The 21,668-nt window shown below is 36.6% G+C and overlaps 1 protein-coding gene across 1 annotated transcript in view; it reads right to left on the bottom strand.

The window, feature by feature from the left end:
* LOC133531017 (CCAAT/enhancer-binding protein zeta) overlaps positions 1-21,668 on the bottom strand; it is a 29,447-nt gene that overhangs the window by 3,946 nt on the left and 3,833 nt on the right. The window contains 11 exon segments of the mRNA XM_061869093.1: positions 1,429-1,513; positions 2,221-2,394; positions 3,466-3,601; positions 6,081-6,280; positions 6,580-6,733; positions 7,631-7,726; positions 8,539-8,713; positions 15,689-15,894; positions 18,510-18,645; positions 19,871-20,016; positions 20,992-21,101. Of these exon segments, the coding sequence (XP_061725077.1) occupies positions 1,429-1,513; positions 2,221-2,394; positions 3,466-3,601; positions 6,081-6,280; positions 6,580-6,733; positions 7,631-7,726; positions 8,539-8,713; positions 15,689-15,894; positions 18,510-18,645; positions 19,871-20,016; positions 20,992-21,101 (1,618 nt within the window).

The raw sequence follows: 21,668 nt of genomic DNA, 5'->3' as shown, positions 1-21,668 counted from the left end.
TCTTATAGTATGCAAAGTGTGATTCAGGTAGCAGTAGATCTAAATTGCGGCGAAGCGGGTATCTCTCACATTCTTTTTTGGATTTGTATGCGCTTAAATTTTTATGAACATATAAACAGATTTGGTATATATACAATGCAGTTACTATAAGGATATTGTTTTCTATAAATAGGTTCCTATGCGTTTCAGGGAAGTAACCTTCAATGAAGCGTATGCATTTTTTTTGCATCAGTAGAATTTTATTTACACTTGGACTATTGCCCCATACTTCAATGCCATACCGGATTATACTCTCGACATATGAATAGTTATTATTGTTCGGTGAACTGGATATTCATGGCATAGACTTCATTTCTGTAGTTGTCGTTACACGATTTGTCACAACTTAGACTAAGTAACTTTTATAGTAAAGAAAATCGTATCAAAAATGCCTCTTTTTAGGGTTCCGTAGTCAACTAGGAACCCTTATAGTCAAGGCTCGGAACCGGTTTTTTCTTCATACAAAAAATACCGGTATTATTACGTTCTTTTTCGTTCTTTGGTTTATTATTTCATTTTTAATGGGACTATCTAATAAAGCGAAGTTGTTACCTAAATACATGATCCAGCCCTACGTAAAGAGTATAGAATAATTAAAAATATTGGGCTATTTCGGGATTTAAAAATAAACCGGTTCCGAGCCCTGGTTATAGTTTGACCATGTCCGTCTGTCTGTCTGTCCGAGGCTTTGCTCCGTGGTCGTTAGTGCTAGAAAGCTGAAATTTGGCATGGATATATAAATCAATAAAGCCGACAAAGTCGTAGAATAAAATCTATTTTTTTAGGGTACCTCCCCTACTCGTAAAGTGGGGGCGAAATTATTTTTTTGCTTCAACCCTACAGTATGGGATATTGTTTGAAAGGTCTTTCAAAACTAATAGGGGTCTTCAACAAACATTTTTTGATAAAGTGAACATATTCGGAGATAATCGCTGAGAAGGAAAAAAAAAGGTGTGTCCCCCCCCTCTAACTTTTGAACCATAGGTCAAAAAATATGAAAAAAATCGTGGAAATAGAGCTTAAGAAAGATATTAAATGAAAACTATAGCGGATATGATCCGTTTAGCTGTTTTTTTATTATTTAACGATGCGTCACCTTTTTTTTCAAGTCAAGTCAAGTTTTTTTTTGCCTCGAATTTGACAGCAGAAGCAATCTCACCTGATGGTACCTAAGTGCCGATGCAGTCTAGGATGGAACATGCTTACCTAAACGATGTCTATTCACTCTTGATTTAGAAACATCAAGATAGGTAACTCTGCAGCGATTTTGATTTCACAGACTGTGAAAGTGTTATTTTAAACGTCAAACTTATGACGTATTAATAACAATTCCACAATCTGTGCTATCAAAATCGCTGCAGAGTTATTGGTCCAACTCTAGTTACTCACTCATAAAGGAATCTTTCGTCTGCTGGTATTTTGCTGGCGTCCTCGTTTAGGTATGATGATGAATTCACCGGGAGGCTCTTCAATCCTGAAATTACAATATCCTTAATAAAGTTAACCAGTACAGAACTATTTACTGTACTGATATTTAGACGAAATAAATTTTTGGTAAAAGCTTTAATCGCCGATTGTTCGATTAGCTTTCAAGATTTGACCCAAAAAATAGCACTAACAAAATAACTAACAGGGCAAGTTAAATAAAAGCCTACAGTAAATACACAAGTTCGACTTTTGCTTGTGTCATCAAAAGTTGATTTTCTTAAACCTTTTTTCAACCGTGTGATATGGTTGAAAAAAGGTCACCTATTATTATTTTATTTTTTACGTCACCTATTATTATTTTATAGGCAAGCTACTAATTAGTTTTGTATATTCATATTTTTTTTGTAACATCGATAATCTGTTCGTGATCTGGGTTCTAGCAGAATTATCTAGCTTCACCCGAAAGAGTAGGGCGTGCGTATAACTGAGCCAGAACGCTTTTGTATTGCTGCAATGCTCACAGCAAACCTTAACTTTTATTGTTGCTTTTTGTTTTTTATTTAATTTTAATGCAGCTGTCCCTCTCCCTCCCCTTCGTCATCGGCCATAGCAACTACCCAGACGTTAGCGAATATGTCAGTGTCGAATAGTGGTATGGCTACAGAAAACCGATGCCAGAGAAATCTTTTAGCGGGTCTCCGCTGTACTGGGTTATTTGCTCTGTGAACGGCTTATATTGAACAACCATATTACCTTTGGCGGTATAATTCTTCCTAACAGCAAACTTGGGATGTGAGCCCTTGACTTTCTTAACGTCCCCGTGCTGCTCGTCCTCCCGCTTCTTCGGGTTCTTGAACACGAAGCGATCCAGGAAACGGATGCCGGAGAAGTCTTTCAGTGGATCTCCGCTGTACTGGATTATTTGCTCTGTGGACAGTTTTTTATTTAATAAAAACCAAAGATACATTGATGCGTTAAATCTAAAACAATTTCGTGCTTCGAATTTGACAGGTAAACGAGATGGCGCTGTATTTGCGGTAATTCTGATTCTCAAAAGTTGACGTTTGCTTCATGCAAGATTTTTTTTTTTTTTTATCATTATTTATATCGAGTTAACACCGAAAAAAAATTAGAATACTTTTATAAATCTTCACATTATTTTATTAAAAAATATTTAAAATGTTGAAAAATTTTGAGCGGTTGAAACACTCATAATTTTTGGCGCGGATTCTACAGAGCCGTCACAGTTCGGACACAAGTGACACAACTGACGTTTGTTACTAATGTTCGTGTATTTCAGCTACTCGACACTAATAATTCGTTTTATTATTTTTAAATACTATGGATGAACCTGGAATTATCTATTGCCAAAGCATACAAAGAAATACAAGTGCAGCTCACAATGTACAATAGCACTCAATATTATAAATTGTTAAGCAATACACTTTTCGTCAGTCGCGACTCTCGTGCCATCTAGTTTCACATAGCGGTACTGATAAATCCGCTACTTGAAGCTAGATGTCGACTGCGAAAATAATAAGCGTTTGGTAAGAAAACCCCACCAATGCGAGGAAAATACTATCTGTAAAACATCAAGTTAATAAAATCCGAATGAATGTTGCAATATTTATCATTTAAATTAAATAAATAAATCTTTATTGCTTTAAACCTTACATTACATTTCATATTGTAAAATTTATGAGTAAGACAGGTGTATTAGGTTTGTAACACATTTAGGTAGTGGGGTTGAGCCTCTGCCTCCCGAACTAGGTCTAAGCCTGTGTTATTAAATTCATCAATTAAAAGTCAATTCGGCCAGGCAACATAAGGAAACAACTCAAAATTTGCATCATTTTACTTTGCCCCACATGTAGGTAAATGCAACGTTTTCATCAGTTTTTAACAATTAAGAGCGCCTTTACGGGTAGGTGTGGTGAAGAAGTAATTTAAATCTATACCTTAAGTAGGATACGTTATTACACGCTATAAAATACCTACCATGTAACAGTTTGTCGGCAAACAGCTTCACTGTAGGATGGAAATGGTTTTGCAGCGGCAATAACTCGAAATACGCGCTGCGATTCGCGCCAGCGAACGCTGGATTGCGGGCGTAGGGATTGTATTCCGTTATTTCCTAAAAAAAGAATTAGATATATTACTCACTACCGATACTTGGGAAATAGGGGATATTACGCAAAATGGTATTTTGTAACTCTAGCCGTAAGTTTTCCTTACAAAAAACTCTGCGTAGGGGGCACCTCTACCACATTCTGAGGGCCTACCGCTAAACACGAAAATCGAAATTTCGTTATCTGCCTCTATCACTCTTGCATATTCGAGCGACAAAGAGGCCAGATAATGAAATTTTTATTTTCGCGTTTCGCGGTAGGCCTCTGTAAACATAGGTATAGTACATATTTACGAGTATAAGTTACTCTATAGTTTATTTTATGTGATGTGATAGTGCTGCTCTCTGGCGTTAGTAATACTCCCTATTAGGGATTTTCATCCGAGTAATTTAGTTTCATAAGTGCATTGGAGTATGCCTAAATTGAAGAATAAAGCTTTCACTTTTAGACTGCTGAGTGTAGAGGAAGCGAGCATAAACTGAGCACGAGGTGTAAATGTGAAGGCCATGCTTCCAAAGTTGCCCCAATTGGCAATAAAGCAACAATTTTCGCTAGCTCAATTAAATAAAATCCAAATACAAATTAAAACGCTAGTCAGATATTACAAAAAAACTATATGGGCCTATTTTGACCTGAAATAAATGAATTGAATTAGTTGCCTTGTCTCGTGAATTTTACCATATTTACTTAAATTTAACAATTGACTATACTACTCACTTTTTCACTATTAACCTTTTGAACGCCAAGAACACCTAAAGTCGTCGTTACTAGGCGTGCCCACAGCGCCAAAGACAACTATAGGTGTTATGGCGGACGTTGTCAAAGTAACCTTCACACTTTCGAGTAAGGTTTACATTAGCTCACTTGCCCTGGGACCTTGGTGATTGAGTGATGTTTGTGTTTATGACATAAAGCGTTCAAACTGTTAACAGTCTTCTTCAACTGTATTTTAGCAGTATCCTTAATATCCTCATTTTTGACCCTGGCGTGGTACCAGCCGGCAACAGCGCGCATTGGCTTACGTTTCTTCTGATATATGTTGCCCTGGTCAATTATCTCGAGTTTTACGTATGTTTTACCTTACCTTGCTTTAATTCTATTCTACCTTAATAACTTACCCTCTCACCATTAATAGTTTTCTTTAACTGTATTTTAGCAGCAACCTCCTTGTCCACAATATCCTCTTTATCCTTAATATCTTCGTTTTTTACCCTGGCGTGATACCAGCCGGCAACAGCGCGCATTGGCTTACGTTTCTTCTGATATATGTTGCCCTGGTCATCTATCTTGAGTTCTACGTATGTTTTACCTTACCTTGCTTTAATTCTATTCTACCTTAATAACTTACCCTCTCACCATTAATAGTTTTCTTTAACTGTATTTTAGCAGCAACCTCCTTGTCCACAATATCCTCTTTATCCTTAATATCTTCGTTTTTTACCCTGGCGTGATACCAGCCGGCAACAGCGCGCATTGGCTTACGTTTCTTCTGATATATGTTGCCCTGGTCATCTATCTTGAGTTCTACGTATGTTTTACCTTACCTTGCTTTAATTCTATTCTACCTTAATAACTTACCCTCTCACCATTAATAGTTTTCTTTAACTGTATTTTAGCAGCAACCTCCTTGTCCTCAATATCCTCTTTATCCTTAATATCTTCGTTTTTGACCCTGGCGTGATACCAGCCGGCAACAGCGCGCATTGGCTTACGTTTCTTCTGATATATGTTGCCCTGGTCATCTATCTTGAGTTCTACGTATGTTTTACCTTACCTTGCTTTAATTCTATTCTACCTTAATAACTTACCCTCTCACCATTAATAGTTTTCTTTAACTGTATTTTAGCAGCAACCTCCTTGTCCTCAATATCCTCTTTATCCTTAATATCTTCGTTTTTGACCCTGGCGTGATACCAGCCGGCAACAGCGCGCATTGGCTTACGTTTCTTCTGATATATGTTGCCCTGGTCATCTATCTTGAGTTCTACGTATGTTTTACCTTACCTTGCTTTAATTCTATTCTACCTTAATAACTTACCCTCTCACCATTAATAGTTTTCTTTAACTGTATTTTAGCAGCAACCTCCTTGTCCTCAATATCCTCTTTATCCTTAATATCTTCGTTTTTTACCCTGGCGTGATACCAGCCGGCGACGGCGCCCGTTGGCTTACGTTTCTTCTGATTTATGTTGCCCCGGTCATCTATCTCGAGTTTTACCTTACCTTGCTTTATTTAATTATATTCTACCTTGATAACTTACCCTGTCACTATTAATAGTTTTCTTCAATTGTATTTTAGCAGCTACCTCCTTGGTATCCTCTTTATCCTTAATATCTTCGTTTTTACCCTGGCGTGATACCAGCCAGCAACGGCGGCCGTTGGCTTACGTTACTTCTGCTTTATGTTGCCCTGGTCATCTATCTTAAGTTCTACGTATGTTTTACCTTAACTTGCTGTAATTATATTCTACCTTGATAACTTACCCTCTCACTATTAATAGTTTTCTTCAACTGTATTTTAGCAGCAACCTCCTTGTCCTCAGTATCCTCTTTATCCTTAATATCTTCATTTTTAACCTTGGCGTGGTACCAGCCAGTAACGGCGGCCGTTGGCTTACGTTTCTTCGGCTTAATGTTGCCCTGGTCGTCTATCTTGAGGTCGACGTAAGTTTCTTCGTCGTCGTCTGAAAAAGGGTAAAAAAAACGTATTTAATAACCCACCAGTTGATAAATTTTGTAATAGTTATTTACGATACAAGCGCAGAAAATAGGAAATTCGCAACGAGTAGTGATAAATTAAAACACGACCAAAGGGAGTACCTTCACAAACTCTACACCTTAGTCAACTGCCACCCCCGCCCCCCTCCCGAGCTCAAATTTTACATATAATGTATGCCCCTCTGTGGCGTCTGCCCCCCTTAGGCCTCCGGCGATATCAACTTGCCCCCCCCCCTCCTTGTTCACTGGCTGGACTTGTACTCACCCATAAGCAAATCCTTCTTATCCCCCTTCAGGAGGTCAATTTTCTTCTGTTCTACCTTTTCCTCTTCTGTGTGTTCCACGCTGTCTGCCGTCTCGTTCGCTTCTGCCTCTGTTTCATTTATCTCTTGAATCTCTTGGGGTTCTTCTTTTGGTTCCTAGAAATAAATACGAAACTACTAATTACAAGTTTATATTTACTTTGTACAATCAACAGCAGAACTTAATAAAGCAATTAAATTGTTGAAAATGATCTGAAGACATTATTGTTAAGATAGGGAGCGAGCATCAATTGTAGACGGCCGCACAGAAGCCAATTCATTAGCGTGAAGCATTATGTCATGTTTGCATTTTTAGATTTAAGCCACTAGATAGCAGAGCCTACTACTTGACATAGAGCCCGTTTAGTGTAGGGGGCAGCACCTGCTTAGAAGCTTGAATTGTTTTAGCTTTCGATTCAGGCCACGAGATGGCAGACTCTCCAACACGTACGATCTCTATAATGAGCATCTGAACAATAAACGTATGTTCAGATCATTTTGCCTCGGCCGTAAAATTTCGTACAAGACATAATATTTCAAATTGATTCATGTAAAGCGAGGCTTAGATTAGCAAGAACTTGCATGTAATTTACGTTACGAAGTTTGATCAGATACTGCAATGAAATGAAAATGGCATGCGAGTTCTTGCTAGTCTACCTCGCTTAAATCTACCGCGGATCCATAGGCAACCCTAACAGTTAAGACCAGCAAGAACCTCATAAAATAGAAATGCCCGTAAAAGTCCTACTTCGAAAGACTTTCAAAATTGCTGACCCACGCAGCAGCCGAAGCGCTGTTTTTATTACACTGTTAAGCTTTTGACGCCAATCACGGATATATCTGCACCGTAGATCCAACGCCGAAGACGGATTAATCCGTCACAGAACACAGTGCAACATAGACCTACGTGCATATGCATAAAGTTCAATTTCAGTTTTGACACTTCGGTGACGTGGCGTCCAAAGGACAGCTTTTGTGTTTGACATTGACACGGTGTTGGAAAAGTTAACTTACCTCTTTAATTTCTCTTTCAGTCCACACTAGTCTGGCCGCTTCTTTCTTCGCACCATCTTTTAACACTTGCGACACCAAGAAAAGCATACCGCAAGCCTGCGACAGATGAAAAACAATACCAAATCAATTTTCCATATATTAAAAACCGGTCACTTATTTTCAGTCGATGTTATTATTCATGTGTCATTCGCTTTATCAGTCCATCTGCGCATCTCTATATGGAACTGTTATAAGCAGGGGTCGGACAAAAATTGCGGATGACGTAAAAATGACGTAATCTTGCACACAGGATGATGTTTGAGTTTGTATTTAAACTTCCGTGTGACATGTAGTAACAAAGTAGTATTAATGAAGTAACAAAATAATCGTAAATAAATCCATGTAATTAATAATACAGGTGGTAGGGTGATGTAGTGAATAAAATAAATTTCACGAAACTTGTTACCATAAGGTATAATTATTTGAAATTAGTTAGAACAAGTCTGTGGGATTGCCACAATATTCAAGTAAAGATGACATTTTAGAGCGTTTTCTTATACATTAGTAAATATAAATTTTAGCTAAATATAATAGTGAAGATACAATAGCTAAACAATAACGAAGTCAATTTATTGTTCATCTGATTGACAATGTGTCAGTCAAAAACGTACTTACTCATTTCAAGTGGCGATATCGTTTAATAAAGAGGTTGATAAATGATAAGTGATAATTGTTTATGAAAATCAAAAATACTATTTGAAATCATCCTATAAGTGGTTTGACGTCATCCGCACTTTTTGTCCGACCCCTGGTTATAAGTTATAATGTAAGTATTTAATCTATTTAGACGAAAACGCTGCCTTCTGTCTTCGTTTTAACAAAACAAAGACAGAAGCTAACAATTTTGGCATTTTGTTTCTTTAACTTACCTGCGCTGGCGACATCTGGCAACATAACTGCAACAATCTTTTTATAATTGCCGTCACTCTGGGAACGTTGTTGTCCTGCTTCAACGACTTGTATATGAGCGAGAAGAGTAACGCGGAATGGGACGTCGTGAATATGTCCGGGCTGGTCAGCTTGCGGTATAGAGATGTGTAGTATCTGAAAGGTTTTTTTTATAGTAATTAGTTTTATTTACTTTTATTTGAAACACAGTATATTGGGTGGTCGCACTTTGTATGGAGAAAAAAAAGGTATCTTAATAAACTTTATCTGAGGCTCCGTTTATTCTATTATGTGTCAGATTTAAAGTCATAGGCTAATGATTTATTTATACTCTGAATCTTTAGGTATTGAAATAAACGTAAACAATCAAATTATAATTTTCGGGTAGTTATAACATTTATTGGTTAACCAACCAATAGGGTTGTTTCCATCTACAAATCTTAGGGCAGAATTGTATCCCAATAAATTCTTTTGGATTATAAGAACATGTTAAACTACTTTTAGGGGACCTGTAATAACCATATTTTTGTAAATATTGAATTTAAAATATCTTTTGGCACACGTCACGTGACCAAACTTGAAACGTCATTGAAGATTCTGATGACGTCACAACTCTCGGATTGACACTGTTGACAGTTACGCGATAAACAACAAATGACAAATGTCAGTTGACAGTTCGTATCTTCTACGTGTGTATGTAGTTATGTGTCAAACCGTAAACTGTGACGTCACACAATTTTCAAAGAGCGTTTTGGGCACGAAAGCATCTGTCAAAATATATTTTGTTGATTTAACATATTTAAAGCCGTTTTTAGTATAAAAGTTGAATTTTAAGGGCACCTTTTAGTTAATATAGAACGTAATACAATAGTTTCAAAAAATTGGAAACAACCCTATTACAAAACCACCTGGATCTCTCACTGAAAGACCTGACTTTAAACTACATTTTTTAAAGATACAGAGTATAGTGATTGCTCTATGATTTTGTGGTTTGCAATATCTCATACAAACAAAAAAATATCGAAATTAAACTTTTGTAACACATATTCTACGCGCCCTGTTAGCGCGCGCGCAACGAGCGTTCAAGCGGGCGGCGCGCAGAAGTCGGAGTGCAGCCGTCGCGAGCATTCAAGCCTGAAGAAGGATCCCCGATGGGTTCGAAACATCTCGCAAATAGCGACGAATAATTTAAGTGAGTGTAACCATGGTATCTATTTAGATACCATGGTTAAAATATTTATTTTAAACAAAAAGTTATAATTAACCCAAAAATAAAATTTGAAAGGCATATTTTTTACTGAAGTACTTATAACTGATAAAAAACGTACAAAGAGTAATTAAAAAAAAATCCAAATTACAATTATTGACGGGCGATTGTAATGGGAATGGAAATAATCATTGGGGATGGTAACTATGATAGAAGATGGCAATGATGACAATGTTTTTACCTATCAGCGGTTCCTTTAGAAGCATCTCTTATGCGAAAAAGTAAAACCAGCGCGTGTATAGCAATGTAGACCAGTGCACCAGTTTGTGTAAAACGTCAATGTGCGCGGGAGTTTCGACTAGTCGTAGGCTTAGTCTAATTAGTTTTAAGTTTAGATGTAACCCATAACTTGCATGTCTGGTTTAACTGTTAATGTAAGTTGGTGAATAAATAAAATAAATAAATAAAGTCGTGCTTTCTCAGCGAACGGGGATTATGGGTAGGCACGCTTCACGCCGGTTAATATGGCTGACATTAGGCGGGAGTCGATGTCGCCCTGGACCATGGAAGTCAACAATAGATGATTGTTTTGACAATGACGTAGAAACAATGGAGGAAAGTAATTATGATGGAGGATGGTAATGATAATGAGGGATGGTAATGATGATGCTTTTACCTGTCAAAAGTCCCTTTAGAAGTATCACTAATATGAACAGCAGGGCCAACGCGTGTATAGCAATGTTGACCGTAGCCATGTGCACCAGTTTGTGTATAGCGTCTATGTGCGCGGGAGTTTCGGCTAGTCGTGCTTTTTCAGCCAACGGGTAGGCGCGAATTAAGATGGAGAGACTGGATTTATTATTAAAAATAATTTATTTAATCGAACAGAGTAACGTCCAAGATAATAATTAATACAATATTAACTTAAATCTAATTCTTAACAGCTATTTATAATCATTACGTGTTTTTGTTGAATAAAGAATTTTGTATTTGTATTTTTTTTTGTATTACTAAACCGTCTTCGCAGTAGCCCAAACAGTATTCTAAGCGTGCTGGCGCAGCGCTGGGACTCGCCTTTGTTCGCGCGCTGGGTACGGCTGCACGCGCCGCCGCTCGCCGCACCGCGCCGCTTTTAATTAATGTTTATTATTATTTTTATTTTTGTTTGTTGTTATAGGTGTCACTAACATTGATTTATAAGTTTTGCTGTGCTATGTACTAACACTAATATGGATTGTATTATTCGAATTAAAAATATTGAATTGAATTGAATTGAATAATAAAGTATTGACAAGTAAGCATTGACGTCAAGACCTAATTAGGGGTAGTGCTGACAAAGGTTAATTGTATTGGTTGCTCCACCTTAACTCCTCCCTCCTCAAGAGAGAAATTATCTGAAGACAACACGGTTGGGTTCAGAGAATTTCGTCCTATACACTTTGTATAAGGTTTAAATTTATATAAAGTAAAAACAATGATTAAAAGAATGACAACATATAGTAAAATGGTCCAGACACTAATATTATTCACCACGTAAATGAAGTCGTCCGTGTTGCTTTCGCTCACGCTGAACTTGGCACTGTTGATGACGTCCCTGATGTCGCTGAAGTCCACATTTTGTAAGTCTAGTCGTCTTTCTTCTTCTCTAATGGGCTGTCGTAATTCTGGTAATGGTACGAACGGCGTTTGCAGGTCGTTCATTGAGGTGTTTGTGGGTGTTGGAATGAATATGTCTCCTACTTCTGTTCTGCATTGTTTCTTCGGTTGTAGAAAGAAGGTTCCTTGTATGGTATGTTTGTTAACTTCTTCGTTGCAGTATTCTGTAACTATTAGGTTATTTTCGGTATATATCAGCCAGTAGTTTTCGGTGATCCTTTGGATTTTTTCCTTTTCTATTTGTATGACGTTCTGGTGGCATTTCGTGTAGTTCTCCTTCAGCATCATAATTTGTTCTATGCAGGTCTCAGTGGCGTAGGGTACGAGGTCATCACTCGAACACAGGAACTTGTTGTCCTCGATCTCTTCACATGGGTTTGCTACGGGCCTGTATTTCAACCTGTTCACCACTAGGTAGGGGTGTTTGGGGATAATTGTGGTCGTTTTTAGGGTTTTATGATTATGAATAGGGATAGGGATTACCTTGTAATAATTATACGTACTTGGTTCTATCAATGGAATTTCTAATACAAAAACTAATTTATTACTAACTATATAGGATTTAAGAATAATGTTACGTTCTATTTTAATTAAGTGTATTCTATCTACTGGGTAAATTAAGTGAGCATGTTTCGTTATTTCTGAAAGGATGTGAATAAGTTCTGTAGAATTTATTATAGACTGATGTAGGACATGTAATTTGCTGAAAGCTATTGCTGTCTCTGTTTCTTGAATAAAATCGTATATAATGTGAAAGTTGTTGGATATTTGAAACAAGTTATTCATAAGTGACAAGGTGATATCTCTTTTGGATTCTCTTTCTAACAATGACTCTAATTCAATAGTTTTATTACTTAATATATTAATGTTTGAATTTGTAATTTCTACAAGATTGGCAAATTTATCTAGGCTATTCACCATCAAAGATACTTTACGTTCTACTGAATGTTCTGCATTTTTAAGTTGCCTTATCTCGAGGTCATAGCGTATTGCGTCTGTTTCATCTAGATTTCCTGAAATTGACTTAATTACTGAACCTAAAGGACTAAATAATGCTCGTTTAGATCTAGAAAAAGGTAAAATCTGATTAATCCTATGTCTTATTTTAGATTCAAATGATTCTATTTGTTTACACATATTACCTAATTGATTTTTATATTCTATGTTGCTTGAAATAGTTATGTTTAATTTACTATACTGTTGAAAGTTAACATCTACTTCATTTATAAGTAATTCTAAGTCTAATGTCTTAAAAATAGTCCATGAATTAATCTCATCACGGCTGTGCCCAGTTTGATCGGTGCTATTCCCGGATTTGTTTTCAGGCTTTGAAGTTCCAGGCTGTAGGTCGAGCCGATCAGTGTCAGGATTGCGATGCTTAACCTGTGGAGGACGTTTAACATTCTTAATAGCTACCTTAGTTTTCCTTTGTTTTAATTGAACTGGAATAATATTTCTACTTGGTTCACCTATTACCTTAGCCTTTTCGAAGCGAGGTAAATCTTTTGCCTTTCTAGTCCTAGTATTTTTCATGAAAATATCATCACCTTCTTTGATTTTCGGTAGTTCTTCACCTCCCCTCTTTTCCCTAACTTTAACTTTATCTTTATGAAGTTTTTCCGCCACGTATTCGTATAAAACCTTTAACCTCTTCCTATGGTCCTGTAAGAGTTTTTGCGTGAGATTTCGTTCTCTATCGATATCGAATACATTATTCGAATCCGTATTACCAAAGACCATTTCGAAGGGTGTAAAACCAGTAGCCGAATGGATGGAGTTATTGTATGCCATGATTGCATAGGTCATTACGGAAGCGGCATCTGAATCACTTCTTTCATATTTAGCTAGACGATAGATTTCGATAACTGTCGAGTGAAATCGTTCGACCACTGCCATTGAGCTGGGGCTATTTGGAGTACCTATGTGTAGCTCGATTTTATAAAGTTTTAGCAGCTCTTTTATAAGTTCGTTATTAAACTCGGTACCTGAATCACAATTGATTTTCTTAACAAGTCCGTACATACTAAAATATTTGATAAGCGCTTGTACTACCTCTGGTGTGCTACGATTTGGTATATTAATAGCCTGTCCTAATTTACTAAACGCGTCTACTATTGTAAGATAGTATTTACTATCGATATAAAGTAAATACATAAAGACTTCTTGAAATGGTGAGTTTTGGGTTTGCGTAATATTTGTTAGCTATTTGTGAACTTAAAAATGATCGAGTACTGCCCGTATCTATCATCAAAACGGCATCTAGCTCTGGTATATGAATGTATGGCAGATTTTTATGCTTATTATAGTTTAAAATTACTTTCTCCCTACAATTGAGGCTACCACGTAAAAATTTTCTACTGGTTCGCAGTACGAGACAGAATTTTGACCGTCATTATACTGTTGAGAATCGTAATTATTCTCTGTGTAATTAACACGCTTCGAATTAACTGTTCGCATAGTGACATCGGTATTTGAACCCGATGCTACCGGTTGTTGTGCATCATAGCCTGTACGATACCTATTGTCCGTAGCAGATTGCTGACGGGACATCTGCGCCGGCGCCTGCATTGGCGGTGACCTACTTACGCGGGGCACGTGTTGTGGATTACTGTCGCTAAATCTATTATTAGAATATGAAGTTTGTTGACGATTATTTCTATATTGGAATGAATTATTTTGGCCGTTTGAAACATTGGTGCTATATGGCGTGAATGTACTGGTTGAACCAAATGTCCTATTAAGTACAGGTGTGTTTAATTGCCTTTGCGTATTGTCAAATTTTGGAGTGTTGCTATTAATCTGGTTTCGGTTTGAATTCATCCTCGGATTCCTAGTGTCGTATATAGTTTGAAAGTTTTGTTCTTCTAAAACGATTTTTAAAGCATCCTCCAAAGTTGTGACATTTCGCAAACGCACTAGCCTAACTAAATAAGCTGGCAAATTAAAAAGAAAAACATTCAGTGAAGTGTTATTATAGATATGGTGTTTAGCTGCTCGTAAATTTGCGTCTTCTATTGTCTCACTTATTTTTGCAAACAAACTACTTCTTAATTGTTGGACTTTGTGGCAAAAATCCAAATAACTTTCGTTTTTATTACGTTTTAGTGATTCTAATTCCATTGCCAAACATTCCTCGGACCTAGGGTCACCAAAATGTTGGCTTAAAAGCTGTTTTAACTCTTGCCATGTATGTATGGATGCCCTTTCTCCTATTAAATTAGCGGCATTCCCAGAAAGTCTACTGGTTATAATGTGAAGCAAATATAAGTTTTGTGCGACACCTCCCGGGAAAGATTGTAAAACATATTCACATTTTTTAAGAAATAATGGTAATGCTCTAGTTTCTCCATCGAATACTGGGATTACTTGAATTATTTCTGCAGGTACCCTATTAACGTTCTCCATTATTATTGCAAAGTGAATTAAAGGGAAGTGAGAGTAAAGAAAAATAAAACCTCGAAATTAACTAATATTCTAGTGTTTACTTACTGCTACACGCTATTTGAAAAGAATTTTATTCTCAATTAGCCTTACTATTTATACTATACGATTAAGGCAATGTCTAATCCGTAAAGGTACGTATAAATATTACTGGTAGATAACGGAAGTAAGCGAGGGAATGGTGAAAAGGTGTACTCACAGTCCCGCAGCTTCCATGTCCTTCCGGAATATTGTAGATCTTGAAAATACTTGTTCTCGGGTCCAGTCCAGGTCTGTCGCTGCTCGACTGCTCAGCTTCACAGGAACTTGACTCAGCTTCCTCTTAATAAATTTATTTGTTCGAATTCCCGTTTAAACGTAGAAACGTACGTTGTCCGGCACGGTACAGTCGCGAGATTTTATCGGCTTTCTGAACGTGTCAGGATACGACGGGAATCCTGTCCTCAGCGCCAATTAAGATGGAGAGACTGGATTTATTATTAAAAATAATTTATTTAATCGAACAGAGTAACGTCCAAGATAATAATTAATACAATATTAAGTTAAATCTAATTCTTAACAGCTATTTATAATAAAGTATTGACAAGTAAGCATTGACGTCAAGACCTAATTAGGGGTAGTGCTGACAAAGGTTAATTGTATTGGTTGCTCCACCTTAACTCGCGTTTCACGCCGGTTAAAATGGCTGTCATTAGGCTGAAGTCGATGTCGCCCTGGACCATGGAAGCCGCCAATCGATGATAGTTTTAGCAATGACGTAGAAACGATGGTGGAAAGTAATTATGATGGAGGATGGTAATGATAATGAGGGATGGTAATGTTGTTACCTGTCAGAAGTCCCTTTAGAAGCATCACTAATATGAAACAGCAGGGCCAACGCGTGTATAGCAATGTTGACCGTAGCCATGTGCACCAGTTTGTGTATAGCGTCTATGTGCGCGGGAGTATCAGCTAGTCGTGCTTTGTCAGCAAACGGGTAGGCGCGCTTCACGCCGGTTAAAATGGCCGACATTAGGCGGGAGTCAATGTCGCCCTGGAAATAAGAAAAATATATTTAAAAAAAACCTTATTTCTACGCGAACGAAATTACGGGTACGGGAGACAATTTTTTTGAGGAGAATAGCCAACTGCAGAACAATTCATCAGTTTTAGGGATGGCAGAGTCATGTTAATTTGAGTGGTCTAAGTCCTGTAAGTGTTAATATTTTGGATGTCTTGAAAATACATAATAGGAAATGTAAGGAATAGATTAAAAGCGGACAAAAATAAATTCGCTGTCCTCGGGTGAAGTCTCGGTGGCTCAGTTGGCAGAGCGATGAGCTACCCAACTAGCAAAATAGGTGCTTATAGTATTCTTCGAGAGTACTTCTTTTGTACTTATAAGATACCTGTGCTTTGCTACAAACCTGGATTTGGGCGCAGTTATAGGAGCATTCCTTGCTTATAATGATCTTATAATCAACTTGCAGAATGTTACTAAGCCTTATAATACACTTACAGAAGCGCAATTACTCCTATAATGTTCTGAGGCTATACCTATTTAAACATAAATACTCTTATTAATAACTGACATAAGTATGTTATAAAACAATCTTGTATATATAATGCACTAATAATGTTCTTAGTTATTAGTTATAAGTACATTTCATACTTACACTTCTCTCCGTTCGTGCAGTTGTTTTGTGATAAACAATTACTTAAAAACCAAACTTAGGAAAGTTCATATGGCTTATTAATGAAACTATCATAATTTGTTTCACTTTAGAACATACATAAGCATGGTAAAATATTGTGTACATGGTGTGTAAACTCACCGGGGAAGTCATTTTTATTGTAAATGTCTACCAAAATGTGTTTAATTTCTCAATGCGCTTCGAAAAATAGCTCATAGAATATTTATTATTAAAATAATATTCATACAATTATTACGAATATCCGCCATGTTTATGAAATACTCTGCATCGAGTGTGTTATGGGACAATTATAGGTACATTTGCACTTATAGCAGTTTCAATCCAGATAAATCGCCTCCATATTAAAATATATTAGGGTTCCTCGCGAAATCTCCTCGTACCGTACCTACTACAATCTATAAATCCTAACAACATTAATTTAATTATATTTTATCATTTTAGTTATTTTTGCGTAGGTGGCATTTTTAAATGTTAACTGCTTTTTAAAGTAAATATGTCTTTGTTAAATCGCAACGAGTGTATGATACCACATTTCCTATATGAAACGATTCCATGAATCAAGATTGCCCAGTTTTTTAGACATCCATGGTCATTACAAAAAAATTTTCATACCTACTCAGTATTTTTTTAAATTGTAGTCGCATTCTTCTAAAACTTCTCAAACTTTTTCCTTTAAAAAACCAAAAATAATTTCATTACGGAACCCTCGTTTACATCACCTGTTTTAGCACAGAATTGAATCAGAACACAATGACAAACGTTTACTTGTAAAGTGATTGATCGAGTATCATACATGGTTGTTTAATCTAATATCGCTCTAATAAAGTACAAATACATTTAAAAGAATATTGAATAAGTCTATTAACGAAGCAAACTTATAATAATCCCAGCTTAGTGTATTATTATATCTTGTGGTTTTACAGAATACTACTATAGGATCAAATATTATTTAAGACTATTTGATCTTTCTGCATACTATTATAGGATACTTATACTTAATAGAGCCTTATAACGATAATCTTGTAAGAAACTAGAATACTGTGATATAAAAACAAATGATCTTGAGAGTATTTACGCTTGTGAAATGCTACTATTAGTAACAATATCTTGTAACTGTTTTGTGCGCTTGTCTTGTAGCAAACTACAGGAGTGTGAAATAAAAACAAATGATCTTGAGAGTATTTGCGCTTGTAAAATGCTACTATTAGTAACAGTATCTTGTAACTGTTTTGTGCGCTTCTCTTGTAGCAAACTACAGGAATGTGAAATAAAAACAAACGATCTTGAGAGTATTTACGCTTATGAAATGCTACTATTAGTAACAGTATCTTGTAACTGTTTTGTGCGCTTATCTTTTAGCAAACTATAGCACTAATATATAAAAATGAATGCTCTTGAGTATGTGACAGCTTATCGCATGCTATTATAAGTAAAATACTCTACAATAATGCTTTTATAAGAACGTTATTAGTAGATAATTACTAATAATATTGAATTGTAGGATCACTTTGCTAGTTGGGTAGTGATCCAGAGTCGCGAATTCTAGCCTCGCCAGAGACAGTGAATTTTTCTACTTTTAATTTATTCCTTAGCTTTAAAGCCGTTTCTGCGTAATACTAGCATTAATTCAGGCCCAATCAGGAGCCGCAGGCGTATTGACCTTATTGGAAAAGAGGCAGTTTTCCTTAGTACTGATACACATCATTTGAAACCATTTTTCTTTCAATTTCAATTCTTAGTCTTTAAGAACGATCACTGTACAATTTTTTTTAATTTTTCAACCAAACAAGCGATCAAGAACAGTTGTTAAAACCACTCTCAGAGCAGTTGTTAAAACCTAAATCAATATTAGTTCGTATTTTATACGTCACAATCAAATTGAACTACGAGTATGATATTAAATTTAAGATAATACAAAAAAAAAGTAACATTTATGAATTATAAAATAAATAACCTTTTTGATTGAAGCCTTGAAGAACGAGAAATATATCCTGATAAGATTCTCCGCTATCCTCGCATCATCCTTGCCCAAGAAGAACTGATTCAGGAAACAAACGCCGTAGTACTGCGCCCTCGGAGATATGTTCGTTCTAAAAAGAATAGTACCTATTAGTGTTGGTAGCAACTCGAGTCTTTTGAGTCTAAATTAAAGAACTCGACATGTTTTTACGAGACTCAGAGCTTAAAAAACTTCTGACAATGAGTCCCGAGTCGAGTTCTTTATTGAGTCTTTTTTAGCGCAACTCAAAAGGACTCGAGTCTCCGGACAAAGACTCAGTCAACAATTTTATAGGTTTTACCTAAACAACAGTAAAGTAAATAGGCGTTATTGTATGATTTATGTGATGTACATCCATGAATTTTACATAAAGACAACGCATCGAAGTTATTTGTAAAAAAATACAAGTTCCCCGAAAAGGACTCGAGTCTCTACAAAAGACTCGAGTCTCTAATAAGTTGAAAAGAACTAGAGTTTCATCTTAATGACTAGAGTGTGAAAAACTGAGTCGAGTCTTAAAGCAGAGGACTCAAAGGACTCGAGTCTTAACCAACACTAGTACCTATATATATCGTGTCAAACGCGAAGACGGGTGCCTTTGACTCGTATAGTCATCTTATTAAAGGTTGAATTGGAAATTTGCGCGTCATCTTGAATGACACGAACTATAAATATGATGAAACATTAAAAACCTACGAATAATTTTATTTCATTATTTCCCACATTTAAGCTTATAGTATTTCACCAACACGCTTACATGGTATACAATCAAAAACTTAAAACTAAACTGTTGTACATAACAGGCCAAATTTAATATAGAATTGAAGATTATTTGAAGGAAAAAATGTCAACAAAATTATTAATATTGTTAAGTAAATAAATCACATATACCAATTACCAATTAAGTACATTGGGACATTTAATTTCGGGACTACCCAGTTTCCATACCGCACAATACACGGTTTTCCCAAAAAATCCAAATATATTCCAATTAAATCAACTTTAAAGATTCATTTGAAGACAGGTCACATTTCCCGAACGTCCAATCTAATGTGTACCTTAAATCGAATTACTAAGGTTGAAATTCTATTGGCGCATATGTGGTTGATAAATCGTACTACCCATGCCTGGAAAAGGCTAATGACCTACATATTTACCTTGCAAAGTATGACCAAATGCAAAATAGTCATCCACAATGACTTTTCTCTTGGATGAGGCTATTTTTTTGCATTCTACGACAAATATTTAAAACCCTTCAGTATGACTTACACATTCGCCTTTCAATGTGGCTAATCAAAAAAAAACTATAAAATTACCTGAAAAGCATCTTCTCAATATCGGCCAACACAACAGCCTTCATGTTGGGATGGTTGTATAGGAGCTGGCAGAGATGGTAGATGACCTTCGAAGCCACTGACTGCGCCGGGTCTCCGAGCTTATTGATAATACTTGTTAACAGCATCTAAAAAAAACGATTTAAATTTTCATCTATCTGTCGGCAACTGACTTTGCTCTCTCGGACGTAGAACGGAACACATATTTCACCGAGCGTTAGCGAAGGTTTCCTTTTCAGCTTGGGCAAAAATGGTTACAATTCTCAACCGCTTTCGTGAAATTTTGTGAGCAGCCGGGCTAGCACAGGAATGGCGCGACAGTTTGTCGCCCGCGAGATAGACTATCGGTCCCTCTTTAATTAATACTGTTAGAAAACCGTCCTGTGCTAGGCAGTAGGCAGGTTCAATAGTTAAATAGTTTTTTTTTTGTCGATTCAGTTTTTGGATTTTTTCAAATGGCGGAGTTATTCATTTATTTAGTTTTAACAGAATCTCATATCTCTCATAATCTCTTTGGAAATAAGATAGTATAGCCAATCATCCCTTTGTGCAAGTGGCTAGTTTTTGCTATCTGGGCAGTATTGTCGACCAGAGTGGAGGAACGGAAGCTGACATTGAAACACGAATAAACAAAGCCCGCATTCAGACAGCTTAAACCTGTGTGGAACTCCTCAACCCTGACGAGAAGAACTAGAGTGAGGATTTTCAATTCCAATGTAAAGACCGTGTTACTGTACGGGTGCGAAACCTGGTTTGTCCGCAAAAACCTAATGAAAAAACTCCAAGTGTTTGTGAACAAATGCTTAAGGCAAATTCTGCACATCATTATAAAATTGTCTTGTCTTAAAAACGAAGAAGAGTACATCGAGTTATTATTTAATTATTTTTTTACTCTTAATATAAACATATTTTTACAAGTAAACCCTTGAGTGATCATTAGTATATAGAACTAGCATCGATAGTTGAGTTTATCGATACAGGAACTCCCTACTTGTCAAACAATTTTGCCCCACGGATTCCTATGTCTGGTTATCATAGTAATCTAGGGCATCTAGGCTTATGTTGATTCCCTAGTTATTTGTGTTCCGTGGGGTTAATCATACCTTTTCTCTTTCAGGGTGATGCATAAGCAAATACGACATGGAGCTGACAGCTTTCTCCTTGTTGGCGTCCACAGAATCGTGTGCGAACTTATTTAAAGCTTCCACATACGCTGAAAACAAGATATATTACAGAATAAAAAATAAACGTTTATTCACGTTTCATGTCTTATAACTATTTACAATATACTTCTGTCAAACCACAGAGTGGTTTTCTGAAAGACGAGGCTCCTGTAATAAGCTAGGTAGTTTATACGTAAATTAAACTTATATTATTATCTATTTAACCCCTTTTGATATATGCTATATGGCAGTTATGATAATGGGCTATATGACAGCTATAGTTATAGTAATGGGCTGTGCTCTGAAGAATGTTACCGCACCGCTCGCCGTCGGCAGGGTGTTTAACCTCACACCCTAGAACCTAAATTGTCGCGCACTGTGCGGTTTAAGAGGAATTTCCTCCCGCGAAGGGCCGGTGGAATGAGCTCCCTTCCGAGGTTTTCCCGAGTCTACAGTATGAGGTTCTTCAAAAAGGAGTGTACAGGTTTTTAAAGGGTTCGCAACGCGCAACACCTCTGGAGTTGCAGACGTCCACAGGACCACAGGTACGGTGACTGCTTACCATCAGGCGGGCCGTATGCTTGTTTGCCACCGACGTGGTATAAAAAAATCACAGA

This window comes from Cydia pomonella, chromosome 24, assembly GCF_033807575.1.
Source record: "Cydia pomonella isolate Wapato2018A chromosome 24, ilCydPomo1, whole genome shotgun sequence".
Classification (NCBI taxonomy): Eukaryota; Metazoa; Arthropoda; class Insecta; order Lepidoptera; family Tortricidae; genus Cydia; species Cydia pomonella.
This window is presented reverse-complemented; position numbering and strand designations above follow the sequence as displayed.